Raw genomic sequence first — 15,691 nt, 5'->3', positions numbered from 1 at the left:
CTCCAATAAACCACCAGAAAACTGGAAGTGGTGCTGTGGCTCAAGCAGTAGAAAGCTCGCCTTGAGCTGAAGAGCTGAGCCCGGAGTTCAAGCCCCATGACGGACAAAAGAAAAAAAAAGCTGGAAGTAGAAGTGGGAGTAGTCTATGGCTCAAGTGGTAGAATACTAGTCTTGAGCACAAAGGGGCTCAGGAACAGTGCCCTGAGTTCAAGCCCAGGATTGGCAAAAAGAAAGGGGGTGGGGGGCTGGGAAGGTGGCTCAGTGGTAGAGTGCTTGCCTTGCAAGCCAGAGGCCCTGGGTTCGATTCCTCAGCACCACATAAGAAAAAAGAAAAAAGCCGGAAGTGGTGCTGTGGCTTGAGTGGTAGAGTGCTAGCCTTGAACTGAAGAGCTGAGGGACAGCACCCAGGCCCAGAGTTCAAGCCCCACGACCGGACAAAAAAAAAAAAAAAAAAAAAAAGAAAGGGGGGGGGGAGAGGGAGGGAGGGAGGAAGGGAGGAAGGGAGGAAGGAAGAAAGGAAGGAAGGGGGCTGGGAAGGTAGCTCTGTGGTAGAGCACTTGCCTTGCATGCATGAGGCCCTGGGTTCGATTCCTTAGCACCACATAAGCAGGAAAAAAAAAAAAAAAAAGCCGGCAGTGGCACTGTGGCTCAAGTGGTAGAGCGCTAGCCTTGAGCAGAAAAGCTGAGGAACAGCGCCCACGCCCAGAGTTCAGGCCCATGACCGGACCCAAAAAAGGAAAAAAGAAAAAAGGAGGAAGGAGGGAAGGAGGGAGGGAGGACAGGACAGGAAAGGGGAAAGGAAGAAAGAAAAGCAAGCAAGCTCAATGTCCTGAGTTTAAATCTCAGAACCACAAAAAAAAAAAAAAAAAAAAGAGAGAGATAGTAAAAAAATAGTTCTTGATGGGGCTGGGAAGGTGGCTCAGTGGTAGAGCTCTTGCCTTGCATGCATGAGGCCCTGGGTTCAATTCCTCAGCACCCCATAAGCAAAAAGAAAAAGCTGGGAGTGGCGCTGTGGCTCAAGTAGTAGAGTGCTATCCTTGACCTGAAGAGCTGAGACACAGCACCCAGGCCCAGAGTTCAGGTCCCACTACTAGACCAGAAAAAAAAAAGTGATTCTTATGTTTTTTAATTATAGACCCAAAAGAGAATCTGATAAAAACCACTCTCGGTTGCCATGAGAGTACATGTCTATAACTCCAGAATTTAGAAGATTGAAGCTGGAGGATTTCAAATCTCTAGGTTAGATACTGAGTTTGAGGCCAGCCTGGACTACGTAGCAATATACTTCCTGAAAAACTAAAACAAAGATCACTTTCTAGAAGAAATTACATAAACTAAAATATTACTTATGATTTGGGTGAGTCAAAGACTTCCTAAAAACCTCTGATTAGTCGGCCCCAGTGGCTCATGCCTGCAATCCTAGCTACTCAGGAGGCTGAGATCTGAGGATCACAGTTCAAAGCCAGCCCACAAAGGAAAGTCCATGAGACTCTTACCTCTAATAAACCATCAGAAAACTGGAAGTGGCGCTGTGGCTCAAGCGCTAGCCTTGAGCTGAAGACCTGAAGACCCAGGCCCAGAGTTCAAGACCCATGACCACCAACAACAACAAAAAACTCAGATTAAGAACTTCTAATCTATGGGCTGGGAAAGTGGCTCAGTGGTAGAGCGCTTGCCTTGCATGCATGAGGCCTTGGGTTCAATTCCTCATCACCACATAAGCAAAAAGAAAAAAGCCGGAAGTGGCGCTGTGGCTCCAGTGGTAGAGCGCTAGCCTTGAGCTGAAGAGCTGGGGGACAGCGCCCAGGCCCAGAGTTCAGGCCCCACCACCGGACCCAAAAAATAAAAATAAAAAAAATAAAAAAAAAAGAACTTCTAATCTAGGAAGCCAAACACAGTGGCGCACACCTATAACTCCCAAATCAGAGATAAGGAGGATTGAGATTTGAGACCAGCAGCATAAAAGTTAGGAAAATGGGCTGAGAATGTGGCTTAGCATGCATGAAGCCCTGGATTCAATTCCTCAGTACCACATAAACAGAAAAAGTCAAAAGTGACGCTGTGGCTCAAATTGTAGAAGGCTAGCCTCAAGTATGGAGAGGCTCAAGGACAGTGCCCAGGCCCTGAGTTCAAGCTCCAGAACCAGCAAAAAATAAAAAGAGAAACAGAGGGGGAGAGGGGGGAGAGGAGGATAGGGGGAGACAGAATGAGAGAGAACTACACTCTAGGATGTAGTTTAATGGTAGAATACTTCCCTAATATATCTGAGGTCCAGGGTTCAATCCCCAACACCACAAAAAAAACAACTCTTTATTGAGTAGAATATATTACACTAAGAATCTTTCCTGAAGTTTGATATAATTACCCTTGCTTTAGTTTCCTCTCTACTTCTTTTTTTCCCTTTAATAATAACAAAAATTCTTCCAGGTACTAGAGCTCATTCTATAATCCAAGCTATTCAAGAAGCTGCAATCTAAGGTTACAAGTTTCAAGTTATCCTGGGCAGAAAAGTCTGTCAGACTCTTATCTCAAGTTAACCAGCAAGGGCTGGGAAGGTGGCTCAGTGGTAGAGCACTTGCCTTGCATGCATGAGGCCCTGGGTTCAATTCCTCAGCACCACATAAGCAGAAAAAAAGGCCGGAAGTGGCGCTGTGGCTCAAGTGGTAGAGTGCTAGCCTTGAGCTGAAGACCTGTGGGACAGTGCCCAGGCCCAGAGTTCAGGCCCCACGACCAGACCCAAACCCCCCCCCAAAAAAATCAAGTTAACCAGCAAAAAAATGGAAAGTGGAAGTGTGACTCAAGTGGTAGAGTACCAGCCTTGAGGAAAATAAAGCCAAATGAGGATAATAATAAATAAATGCCTCTGTCAATCTGTCTTAGTGTTAGGCCAAATTATATATATATACATAAATATGATATATATACATATATATGTATATATGTATATATACATATATATGTATATATAAATATGTATACATAAGATTATCATTTTTCTTTTTTTGCCAATCCTTGGGCTTGAACTCAGGGCCTGGGCCCTGTCCCTGAGCTTCTTTTGTTCAGGCTATTATCACTCTATCACTTGAGCGCCAGCACCACTTTGGCTTTTTCTGTTTATGTATACTGAGGAATTGAACCCAAGATTTCATGCATGCTATGCAAGCACTCTACCACTAAGCCACATTCCCACCTCATAAGTTTATCATTTTAAATATTACTCTGTTTAAACAGGTACATGACTGAACAACCTGACATAGATATTTGAATAAAGAAATTTAAAACCGGGATCGTGGTTCAAAGTCAGCCTAGGCAGGAAAGTCAATGAGACTCTTTTTTTTTTTTTTGGTCATGGGGCTTGAACTCAGGGCCTGAACTCTGTCCCTCAGCTCTTCAGCTCAAAGCTAGTGCTGTACCACTTGGGTCACTGGGCCACTTCCAGATTTCTAAGTGTTTTATTGGAGATAAGAGTCTTATGGAAGGGCTTGGAAGGTGGCTCAGTGGTAGAGTGCTTGCCTTGCATGCCTGAGGCCCTGGGTTCCATTCCTCAGCACCACATAAGCAGAAAAAGCCGGAAGTGGTACTGTGGCTCAAGTGGTAGAGTGCTAGCCTTGAGCTGAAGAGCTGAGGGACAGTGCCCAGGCCCAGAGTTCAGGCCCCATGACTGGACCCCACCCCCCCAAAAAAAGTCTCATGGACTTTCCTGCCTGGTCTCGCTTTGAGCCATGATCCTCAGATCTCAGCCTCTTAGGTAGATAGGATTATAGGCGGGAGCCCTGGGCGCCTGGACAATGAGACTCTGATCTCCAATTAATCACAGAAAAAGCCAGAAGTGCTTCAGAGCCAATGGCTCACATCTGTAATCCTAGCTATGCAGGAGACTGAGATCTGAGGATCACAGATCACAGCCAGCCCTGGAAGAAAAGTCAATGAGACTCTTATCTTCAATAAACCACAAGAGCCGGATGCTGGTGGCTCATGCCTGTAATTCTAGTTTAGCTACTCAGGAGGCTGAGATCTGAGGATCATGATACAAAGTCAATCCAGGCAGAAAAGTCCAAGAGACTCTGATCTACAATAAACCACTAGAAAACTGGAAGTAGCGCTGTGGCTCAAGAGGTAGAGCGTTCGTCTTGAGCTGAAGAGCACAGGGGTAGTGCCCAAGCCCAGAGTTCAAGCCCCACAACTGACAAGAAAGAAAGAAAGAAATGCCCATATCCAAAGACAATAAGACAATTCTAGGTTCCTCAGGTTCCAATATATGGTTTATGATTCATTTCTTCTATTAAATAAATGCTTCCCAATCCCTCAGCCCTGTACCTGCAATGCATTGACAACTCGAATTGGATGCTCCTCTCCCAATGCCTGGATGCAGTGTTGAAACAAACTATTAATATTATCTTTGATCTTCATTAATTCCTCACCATCAAGTGATTCCAGCTTGCCTTCTAGATAATCTAAATTCACCTGTCAAGGAAATAATAATGGCCTGAGCACAATTTTATTTTTGCGGGGGGGGGGGGGGGGGGGATCCGGTCGTGGGCCTGAACTCTGGGCCTGGGCGCTGTTCCTCAGCTCTTCAGCTCAAGGCTAGTGCTCTACCACTTGAGCCACAGCGCCACTTCCGGCTTTTTTCTTTTTGCTTATGTGATGCTGAGGAATCGAACCCAAGGCCTCACGCATGCAAGGCAAGCACTCTACCACTGAGCCTTCCCAGCCCTTGAGCACAATTTTAGTATAGAACATATGGCAGTCTTAGTTACTAGGAAAGCCCACATAATGCCATCCAGTCTTACCTTCATGAGAAAGAGTTCCTCCCAAAACCGAGGACTGCACTTACTTGGATCCTCTGTCTGAAACCAGAAGATAAGCATGTTCAACTTTCCAAGTAAAAAGGCTTAACAATAGTATGCATTTGCTGGGCACTAGTTGCTCACACCTGTAATCTTAACTACAAGAGGCTGAGATCTGAAGATCAAAGACTGAAGCCAGCCTGGACAGAAAAGTGTGTATGAGACTCTTACCTTAAATTAACCAGCTGCAAGTAGACAAAAAAGCCAAGCAAAAGTCTAAGGCCCTGAGTTCAAGCCTCAGAACCAGATAGACAGACAGACAGACAGACAGACAGACAGACAGACAGACAGACAGACAGACAGACAGACAGACAGACAGACAGACAGACAGATAGATAGATAAAGATAGTAGATAGATGGATGGATGGATGGATGGATAGATAGATAGATAGATAGATAGATGATCCAGCGATCGATCGATAGATAGATAGATAGACATAGATATATACATAGATACTTACATAGATGCAAATACATATATACACAGGTACATAGATAAGAAAGAATAATATACTTAATTGCTGGGCACCTGTGGCTCACATCTGTAATCCTATCTACTCTGGAGGCAGAGGAAGTCAGAAAGATCAAGGCTCAAAGACAATCCTGGCAAAGTTCATGAGACTTCATCTCAACCAATAGCTGAGTGTAGTGGTGCACATTTGTCATTCCACCTATAGCAGGAGGGTAAATAGGAGGATCATAGTCCATGAAGCCTGAACAAAAAATGAGGACCTATCTCAAAAATAACCAGAGCAGGGCTGGGAAGGTAGCTCAGTGGTAGAGTGCTTGCCTTGCATGCATGAGGCCCTGGGCTCGATTCCTCAACACCACATAAGCTAAAAAAGCTGGAAGTGGTGCTGTGGCTCAAGTGGTAGGGTGCTAGCCTTGAGCTGAAGAAGTGAGGGACAGTGTCCAGGCCCAGAGTTCAGGCCCCACAAGCAGCAAAAAAAAAAAACAGAGCAGCCAGGTGCAGGTGGCTCATGGATCCTGGCTACTCAGGAAGCTGAGATCTAAGGATCGAAGTTCAAAGGCAGCCCAAGCAGTAAGCCCATGAGACTGTTATCTCCAATTAAGCACCATATACCCCAAAGTGGAGCTGTGACTCTAGTGGTAGAGTGTTAGCCTTGAGCAAAAATTAAAAATTTTAAAAAGGGGCTGGGAAGGTGGCTCAGTGGTAGAGCACTTGCCTTGCATGCATGAGGCCCTGTGTTTGATTCCCCAGCACCACATAAGCAAAAAGAAAAAAGCCGGAAGTGGCGCTGTGGCTCAGGTGGTAGAGTGCTAGCCTTGAGCTGAAGAGCTGAGGGACAGCGCCCAGGCCCAGAGTTCAGGCCCACTACTGGACCCAAAAAATAAAAAATTAAAATTAAAATTAAAATTAAAAAAACAGAGCAACACTGATCATAATACACTTGTACTCATAAAGTGACATGCTGAATTGAATTCTACAACTATTTAAAGACGTTTTTGTGTGTGCTAGTTCTGGGGGCCTGGCACTATCCCTGAACTTTTGTGCTCAGTGCTCTACCACTTTGAACCACAGCATCATTTCTGGCTTTTTGGTAGTTAAATGGAGATGAGAGTCTCACAGACTTTCCTGCCAGAGCTGGCTTTAAACCACAATCCTCAGATCTCAGCCTTCTGAGTAGCTAGGATTATGGGTGTGAGCCACTGGATCCCAGCAATTTAAAAAAAAAAGGAAAAATTAATTAGTCATTAAATGGAGAAAAAAAATAACAGCAAAATGAAAAAAGGCTGGAAGCATGGCTTAAGCAATAGAACACCCAACTAGCAAGCACAAAATTCAAACCCTTAGTTCAACTCCCAGTACAAAAAAGAAAAGAAATTCAACATATGGTCATTCTTTATAAGCATACACATTTATATGTGCAACTACACAAATACCAGTAATACATATAATACTATAAGTAAATAGTTTAAATGTGCTACAGTGACCAGAATTTCAAAGGGCCAGTACTCCTGAAGGGTTTCTAGTAAGTCTAGCCTTCCTTCATAGAATATATTTTACAATATAAACTTGGACCATGTCAATTAACAGTTCTGAAGATTGAAAGAAATTCAATTGCTAATAATTCTGTTATCCTATGTAGCTAGAGTACAAGATAGTCTAAACAAGGGTTCTGTCCATTAACAACCTGAGGTGGAATATAAAATGTATCTTTTTAAAATATCTGAATTGTATAATTTGAACACCAAAAAAAATTTATAAAGATAAAATCTTTAAGGCAGATAATAAGAAAAATAAGACATTTTTATTTCTTTTGATTCCAGTAGTGGGGCCTGAAGTCAGGACCTGGGCCCTGTCCCTTACTTGTGTGTGGGGGGGGGGTGTCCCTTACGTGTGTGTGTGTGTGTGTGCGCGCGTGTGCGTGTGCGTGTGCGTGTGCATGTGTGTGTGTGTGTGTGTGTGTGTGTGTGTGTGTGTGTGTGTCTGTGTTGTGGGGCTTGAACTCTGGGCCTGGAGCCTGTCCCTGTGCTCTTCAGCTCAAGGCAAGCACTCTACTGCTTGAGCCACAGCACCACTTCTGGTTTTCTAGTGGTTAATTGGAGATAAGAATCTCACAGACTTTTCTGCCCATGCTGGCTTTGAACCATAATCCTCAGATCTCAGCCTCCTGAGTAACTAGAATTACAGGCATGAGCTACAAGCGCCTGGCTCCCTTACATTTTTTAATCAAGGCTGGTATTCTACCACTTATGCCACATCTCTACTTCCAGCTTTTTACTAGTGAATTAGATAGTCTCACAGACTTTTCTGTCCAGGCTGGCTTCAAACCATGATCTCAGCCTTCTGAGTAACTAGGATCATAGGCATGAGCCACCTACACAGCTAAGACTTTCTCTTTTTTTTTCTTTTTTTTCTTTTGCCAGTCATGGGGTTTGAACTCAAGGCCTGGACACTGTCCCTGAGCTTCTTTTACTCAAGGCTAGCACTCTACCCAGGGCTTCATGCACACTAGGCAAGTACTCCACCACTAAGCCACATTCCCAACCCTCAGCTAAGACTTTCTTTTTTTTTTTGTCGGTCGTGGGGCTTGAACTCTGGGCCTGGGCGCTGTCCCTCAGCTCTTCAGCTCAAGGCGAGCGCTCTACCACTTGAGCTACAGCGCCACCTCCGGTTTTCTGGTGGTTTATTGGAGATAGGAGTCTCACGGTCTCTCCTGCCCAAGCTGGCTTTGAACTGCGATCCTCAGATCTCAGCCTCCTGAGTAGCTAGGATTACAGGCGTGAGCCACCAGCACCCGGCTCAGCTAAGACTTTCTTAAAGATACTTGGGGGAAAAAATTCCTCAGCCTTCCTTCCTCCTTTCAATTGTTTTATGCAATTATGGAAAAAGCATGTAAGAACATAATGCCAATTACAATAATTAATACATAATCAAAATCCCTACCATAAGAAATTACCCTGTCCTTGAGCTTCCTCCCTCTCTCTGCCCTCCTATAATCCCCTTTAAAGGTAGCAGTCAGTGGTAAGGTTATTTCTTATTTTACACTGAATAATTAAGGAGTCAAGCAGTACGATAGAGCAACAGGACTTACCATGAAGATCTCATCATACATCAGTACCACTTTTTCCTTTAGTGGTTTTTTGGAGGCTGAGGATTTCCGGAGCAAACCTCCCCGTTTTTCTACTTGTGCCATGGTTAAAGAACCTGGGGAGGTGGGGGAGCCACATTTTAGAGTAGTAAAAATAATCTCTATGACAGTATACAGTGTATATATGTTAAGATGCATTATCCAAACCCATAAGCCATACAACATCAACAGTACACTGATGTAAAATGTGGATATGATATGTTAATGATATATAATTAAATAAGGATTCATCAACTATAACAAACATCACACTGGTGAGGGGTATTATTAATGGGAGAAATAGTCAATATATAGTAACTAGGAACAAATGGATTGTCTGTGCACCATCGTCTCAATTGTGCTGTGAACTTAAAATGCTCAAAAAAGTAAATAAATAAAATATTTTAAGAAGAAAAAGAAAGCTACAATCAGTACCAGAATGTGCTCCAGGATGCCAGAAAGTCTACTGAAATTGCAATGGGAAATTTTTCAGGAAAAAAAAATGATTAACAACCATGCTATAGATTGCGTATAGCTAGCTACCAAACACCCCACCCTAGACCAGGTAATGTCAAATTTTAAAATATTGCATGACCTACAGCACAACACATTTTACATCCTTAAAATGTGCCAGTGGACAGGGCTTAAAGCAAATCTAAAACCAAACAGGAAAGTGTAACTAGCTCAATCTATAATAGATCTGGCTATAAATCTAAGGATGATAGAAATAAGGCTGCAAAGCATACACATCCCACAGACTGATGGCAAAGTTGAAGTTCAAATATTGATCTAGCTTAGGACCATTAAGGCAGGAAGTGTGCTCCAGACTGATGTGCTCCATCGATTTCCCTGAAGAAAGGAGGTCCTCATCACTGCAAAGTACTTGGCCTTCACTGCCTCATAAATCACATTGCACTTGACTGTCTTCAGAAAATTCCTCTGGAAGAAGACTCAAGGCATAAAATAGCAGAGGCCAAAAATTAAATCAGGTTTAAAAAAATCTGAGTATTATACTACTTTCAAATTTAATTGTATATATTTCTAACAATGTTGAAGATCAAACTTCAATATATTCCACATAATTCTGTGAGACTCTGTAAGAGAATGAGAGGGGATGAAGGAAAAAGACAGAGGATGAGTAATTTTAAAATATAGGACAACTGGGCTGGGAAGGTGGCTCAGTGTTAGAGTGCTTGCCTTGCATGCATGAGGCCCTGGGTTCGATTCCTCAGCACCACATAAGCAGAAAAAGCCAGAAGTGGTGCTGTGGCTCAAATGGTAGGGCATAGGGCACTAGCCTTGAGCTGAAGAGCTGAGGGACAGCGCCCAGGCCCAGAGTTCAGGCCCCACAACCAGCAAAAAAAAAAAAAAAAAAAAAAAAAAAAAAAAAAAATATATATATATATATATATATATATATATACACACACACACACACATATATATATATATAGTATAACTATGTGTGTAGACAGCACAAAGAGCCTCAATGTAAGCTATTCATCATCAGAGGATAGGGGCAGGAGATGAAAGGCCAATAGAAATGGTTATCCTGAGAAAATATAATACATGTATGTTTGAAATACCATACTGAAACCCCTTGGTATAATTAATACATGCTTTTAAAATTACAATTATGCCAGGCACTAGTGGCTCATGCCTGTAATCTTAGCTAAGATTTGAGCATCATGGTTCAAAGTCAGCCTGACCAGGAAAGTCCATGAGACTCTCATCTCCAGTAAACTCATAATGAAAACAGAATAAGCCAGGCACCAGTGGCTCATACCTATAATCCTAGCTTCTAAGGAGGCTAAGATTTAGCATCATGGTTCAAAGCCAGTCTGGGCAGAAAAGTCCATGAGACTCTTATCTCTAATAAACCACCAGAAAACTGGAAGTGGTGCTATGGCTCAAGTGGTAGTGTAAGGAAACACCCACCTCACAGACCTAATCTCCTCTCTTGATGGCAGCCCAATACAGTAGGTGAGGCAACTCCCACTTCCTGGCCCCAACTATATAAAAGGGGCCTCCAAGGAGCCAGACAGTGCCATTTTCTCCCTTTCCTCATGAGAATTTGGCCTTGTCAGCTCTGCTGGCAATAAATCTTTTCTTCTACTTGCCTTCTGTCTGTGTGGTCTTTTGGGTTACTTTCTTTTAGGTTACTTTCTGCCTGGGTTACATTTTTCCTTTCAGGTAGAACAATAGCTTTGAGCTGAAGAGCTCAGGAACAGTGCCCAGGCCCAGAATTCAAGCCCCACATCCGGAAAAAAAAAAAGAAAAAGAAAAAGAAAAAGAAAAGAGGGCTGGGAAGGTGGCTCAGTCGTAGAGCGCTTGCCTTGCATGCCTGAGGCCCTGGGTTCGATTCCTCAGCACCACATAAGCAAAAAGAAAAAAGCCGGAAGTAGCGCTGTGGCTCAAGTGGTAGAGCACTAGCCTTGAGCTGAAAAGCTGAGGGACAGCGCCCAGGCCCAGAGTTCAGACCCACGACCGGACCCCCCCCCCCAAAAAAAAAAAAAGAAAGAAAAAGAAAAGAAAAGAAAATAGAACAATAAAGGGCTGGGAATGTGGCTTAGTGGTAGAGTGCTTGCCTAGCATGCATTAAGCCCCGGGTTCTATTCCTCGGTACCACATAAACAGAAAAGGCCAGGGGCTGGGAAGGTGGCTCAGTGGTAGAGTACTAGCCTTGCATGCCTGAAGCCCTGGGTTTGATTCCTCAGCACCACATAAAGCAAAATGAAAAAAGCCAGAAGTGATGCTGTGGCTCAAGTGGTAGAGTGCTAGCCTTGAGCTGAAGAGCTGAGGGACAGCCCCCAGGCCCAGAGTTCAGGCCCCACAACTGGACCCAAAATATAAAAAATAAAAAAATAAAAATATAAATAAATAAATAAATAAACAGAAAAGGCCAGAAGGGGCACTGTGGCGCACATGGTAGAGTGCTAGAATTAAGCAAACAAAACTCAGGTATGTTGTCCAGTCCCTGAGTTCAAGCCCCAGGACTGGCCAAAAAAAAGAAAAGACTCAAATGCAGGGGTGTGGCTCAAATGATAGAACACAAGTCCTTGAGTTCAAAACTCCAGTACTACCAAAATAAAAAAAGGAAAGTTCTTTTAAAACAATTTAATTATATCAATTAAAGCTTTGCCTCAAAGCATGAAATGCATCTCCTGTTCAAAACATTCCTGAGTCTTTTAAATATGTTTTCAAGAAGAAAATGTCCTCATCCAGGGAAAATAAATTGGAAATCAAGGAGATCCTATTAAAATAAATCAAAAGCAATAAAATTCTAAGTTTAGTGGATATAGATTCTGCATGTACTCAGCCTCAACAAGTTGATTAACCAGAAGATAAGGGCCACAGAGTTCCTAGATGTGAAAAGCACATGTTTACAAATATCCCTCTCTGAGAATTTATAAATGGGTTACAGCTAATCAATATCCACCCCAAATCTAATAAACTTACTCTGTATCAGAATCAATATTTTCTAATAAGAAAAAGAGAATAGGAGAAAAGAAAAAAAATCCAATCCAAAGTACCAAATTTCCTAAGAAATTGAGTTGTTTTCATCACTCTCCTTCCATTTAGGACAGGGGGAATTTCAGCCAAATGCCTTACCCATTACTCTCTGTCATTATCACTAGCAACTGGAATTTACCACCCAAGCCAGCTGAAATGTGGCTAGAAACTGACAACACAAAGTCTCCTCCAGCCAGCACCCCTCCTCATGAAACACAGCAAACAAGAGTTTCTGGGGTCTTAAACTAGGAAAAGTACAGAATTAACAAAAGTTTTCTTTGGGTCCTAGTAAGCCTATACTCCAAAATTTCCAAGTAAAACATCTGTTGGTAGAATAGCCAGTTAGAGCACATTAGTATAAGAGTACCACCTGTTTTTATTATCTCCCTGTTTCGTCCTCTTTTATAACATTTTCCCATTGTAGAGAACCAGAGCAACTCCAACAATGGAGCTACACGGCACAATGTAACAACCAACCAGCAGAACTGCTACTAGAACACAGCCAACTGGGAACACTGACTAGGGTCACTGTGCTTCTTAGTTTCTTCACAAGTACAAGTGGAGAATTAAGCCAGGCACCAATGTAATCCTAACTGTAATCCTAGTTACTCAGGAGGCTGTGATCTGGAGGATCCCAGTTCAAAGTCAGCCCAGGCCAAAAAGTTTGCTAGACTCTATCTCCCCAAAAGCAGCAAAGAAAACAGAAAAAGCAGAGCTAGAGGTGTGTGCCTCACCAGTACAGCACCAGCCTAGAAAGGGCAAGACCTGAGTGCAAACCTCTAGTACTACCAAATAAGAAGAGGAAGAAGAGGAGTAGGAGCAGGAGGAAGAGGAAGAAGAAAATAAAATGTCTCTTAACATCATTGAAATACTACAAAATATTTAAGGCGTACCTAAGTACTCTAAGGTACTAGGCACAGGGATGAGACTTCCTTACCTGATCTCTAGGAGTTCACAATCTACTAGCAAACAGAAGCAGGAAAACATAAGCACAAAGTAGCTTAGGAGAAATGAATGGAGTAGAGTTACAAAGAAAATGGCATGGAATCATAAGTGAAGAAGCATTCTTTGGGGGCTGGGAAAGTAGCTCAGTGGTACAGTGCTTGCCTTGCACGCATGAGGCCCTGGATTCCATTCCTCAGTACCACATAAGCAGAAAAAGGCAGAGGTGGCACTGTGGCTCAAGTGGTAGAGTGCTAGCCTTGAGCTGAAGAGCTGAAGGGCAGCACCCAGACCGAGTTCAGGCCCCACGAATGACAAAAAAAAAATTTTTTTAAAGCATTCTTTGACTATTAATATCTCTGTATTTTAACTCTTCTGGCAAAGAAGCAAACCCAGCAAAGGCAGAATAATCTCACAAAACTGTCAGCTTTGGGCTGGGAATGTGGCCTAGTGGAAGAGTGCTTGCCTAACCTGCATGAAGCCCTGGGTTCCATTATGCAGTACACAGAAAAAGCCAGAAGTGGCATTGTGCCTCAAGTGGTAGAGTGCTAGCCTTGAGCAAAAGAAGCTCAGAGACAGTGCCCAGGCCCTGAGTTCAAGCCCCAGGACTGCAGTGGGGGGCAGGGGGAGGGGAGGGAATGTCAGCATTACCAGGCACTAATAATTTACACCTGTAATCCTAGTTTCTCAGGAAGTTAAGGTCTGAGGATGACAGCTCAAAGCCAACCTGGGCAGGGGGCAAGAAAGTTCCTGAGACTTTTATTTCCAATAAACTAAAAAAAAAAAAAGAGCTCTAAGACAGCACCCAGGTCCTGAGTTCAAGTTCTAGGACTGGCACCAAAAGAGAGAAAGAAAGAGAAAGACAGAGACAGAGACAGACAGGGAGAGGCTCCATCTCCAAAATAACCAGCAAAAAAGTCAGGCTGAAGGCATGGCTCCACGTGGTACAGCACAAGCTAAGTAAGCAGAATAAAAAGTTTGAGGTCCTGAGTTCTAACCTTGCTACTGGCAAAAAGGAAAAATAAAAATCAGCTTAGGGTTTAACAGTTTCTCAAAATCAAGACACAAAATCAAGTGATTTTTCAATACTAACTTCACCTATTACCAAACTCACACAGTTGAGCGGATTTGAACCTTCTTCAAGATTTGCAACACAACTTCCCTTCAAAACATAAATCACACAACTTTAAAAAATCTGAATCTTTTTTTTTTTTTGTCGGTCGTGGGGCTTGAACTCTGGGCCTGGGCGCTGTCCTTCAGCTCTTCAGCTCAAGGCGAGCGCTCTACCACTTGAGCTACAGCGCCACTTCCGGTTTTCTGGTGGTTTATTTGAGATAGGAGTCTCACGGTCTCTCCTGCCCGGGCTGGCTTTGAACCGCGATCCTCAGATCTCAGCCTCCTGAATTTAATGAATGTTCATTCTAGCCATGGCAGAATACACTTGTAATCCTAGCACTCAAGAGGCTGAGATATGGGGCTGGGAAGGTGGCTCAGTGGTAGAGCGCTTGCCTTGCATGCCTGAGGCCCTGGGTTCGATTCCTCAGCACCACATAAGCAAAAAGAAAAAAAGCCAGAAGTGGCGCTGTGGCTCAAGTGGTAGAGCACTAGCCTTGAACTGAAGAGCTGAGGGACAGTGCCCAGGCCCAGAGTTCAGGCCCCACGACCGGACCCCAAAAAAAAAAAAAAAAAGCAAGACGCTGAGATAGGAGGATGTATAGTTCAAGGCCAGATTGAGCTATATAATGAGTCCCTGGAATAAAACAAATAAATTACTAAGCCCAGTGCCAGTGGCTCATGCCTGTAATCCTAGCTACTCAGGAGGCTGAGATCTGAGAATCACAGTTCAAAGCCAGCCCAGGCAGGAAAGTCCATGAGACTCTTATCTCCAAGAAACCACTAGAAAACCAGAAGTGGTACTGTGGCACAAGCAGTAGAGTGCTACCCTAGAGCTGAAGAGCACAGGGACAGCACCCAAGCCGAGTTCAAGCCCCACGACCAACCCCCCAAAAAATAAATCACTCAAGAACTGTTCCAGATGGGGCTGGGAAGGTGGCTCAGTGGTAGAGTGCTTGCCTTGCATGCCTGAGGCCCTGGGTTCGATTCCTCAGCACCACATAAGCAAAAAGAAAAAAGCAGGAAGTGGCGCTGTGGCTCAAGTGGTAGAGCGCTAGCCTTGAGCTGAAGAGCTGAGGGACAGCGCCCAGGCCCAGAGTTCAGTCCCCAGGACCGGACCCAAAAAAAAAAAAAAGAATTGTTCCAGAATTAATAGGGTTAATCTTTCAAAAGTTAGTTCCAGGGCTGGGAATGTGGCTTAGTGGTAGAGTACTTGCCTAGCATGTATGTAGCCCTGAGTTCGATTCCTCGGTCCAACATAAGTAGAAAAAGCCAAAAGTGGTGCTGTGGCTGAAGTGGTACAATGCTGGCCTTGAGCAAAAGAAACTCAGGGACAGTGCCCAGGCCCTGAGTTCAAACCCCAGGACTGGCAAAAAAAAAAAAAAAAAAAAAAGTGTGTGTGTGTGTTGCTAGAGTAATCCCAGGGCCTCCTGCACTCTAGGCAAATACTCTTACTACTGAGCTACATCCCTAGCCGCTAGCTTCAATTTTTTGTTACGCTGTCCCTTAGCTCTTCCGCTCAAGGCTAGCACCTCTACCACTTGAGCCACAGCACCACTTCTGGCTTTCTTTGCTTATGTGGTGCTGAGGAATCGAACCCAGGGCCTCATGCATGCAAGGCAAGCACTCTACCACTGAGCCACCTTTACAGCCCAGTAATATTTCTTAAAGAAGAGA

The 15,691-nt window shown here is 43.7% G+C and overlaps 1 protein-coding gene across 3 annotated transcripts in view; it reads right to left on the bottom strand.

The window, feature by feature from the left end:
* Armh3 (armadillo like helical domain containing 3) overlaps nt 1-15,691 on the bottom strand; it is a 208,568-nt gene that overhangs the window by 174,800 nt on the left and 18,077 nt on the right. For all 3 annotated transcript variants that reach the window (XM_069994911.1, XM_069994912.1, XM_069994917.1), the window contains 3 exons: nt 8,411-8,523; nt 4,794-4,850; nt 4,318-4,464 (listed from right to left, as the gene is read on the bottom strand). In XM_069994911.1, the coding sequence (XP_069851012.1) occupies nt 4,318-4,464; nt 4,794-4,850; nt 8,411-8,512 (306 nt within the window). In that variant the 5' untranslated portion in view covers nt 8,513-8,523. The remainder of the gene's footprint in view (nt 1-4,317; nt 4,465-4,793; nt 4,851-8,410; nt 8,524-15,691) is intronic.

The sequence above is a fragment of the Dipodomys merriami genome, unplaced genomic scaffold (genome assembly GCF_024711535.1).
Source record: "Dipodomys merriami isolate MVZ:Mamm:240054 unplaced genomic scaffold, mDipMer1.0.p SCAF_102, whole genome shotgun sequence".
NCBI lineage: Eukaryota > Metazoa > Chordata > Mammalia > Rodentia > Heteromyidae > Dipodomys > Dipodomys merriami.
This window is presented reverse-complemented; position numbering and strand designations above follow the sequence as displayed.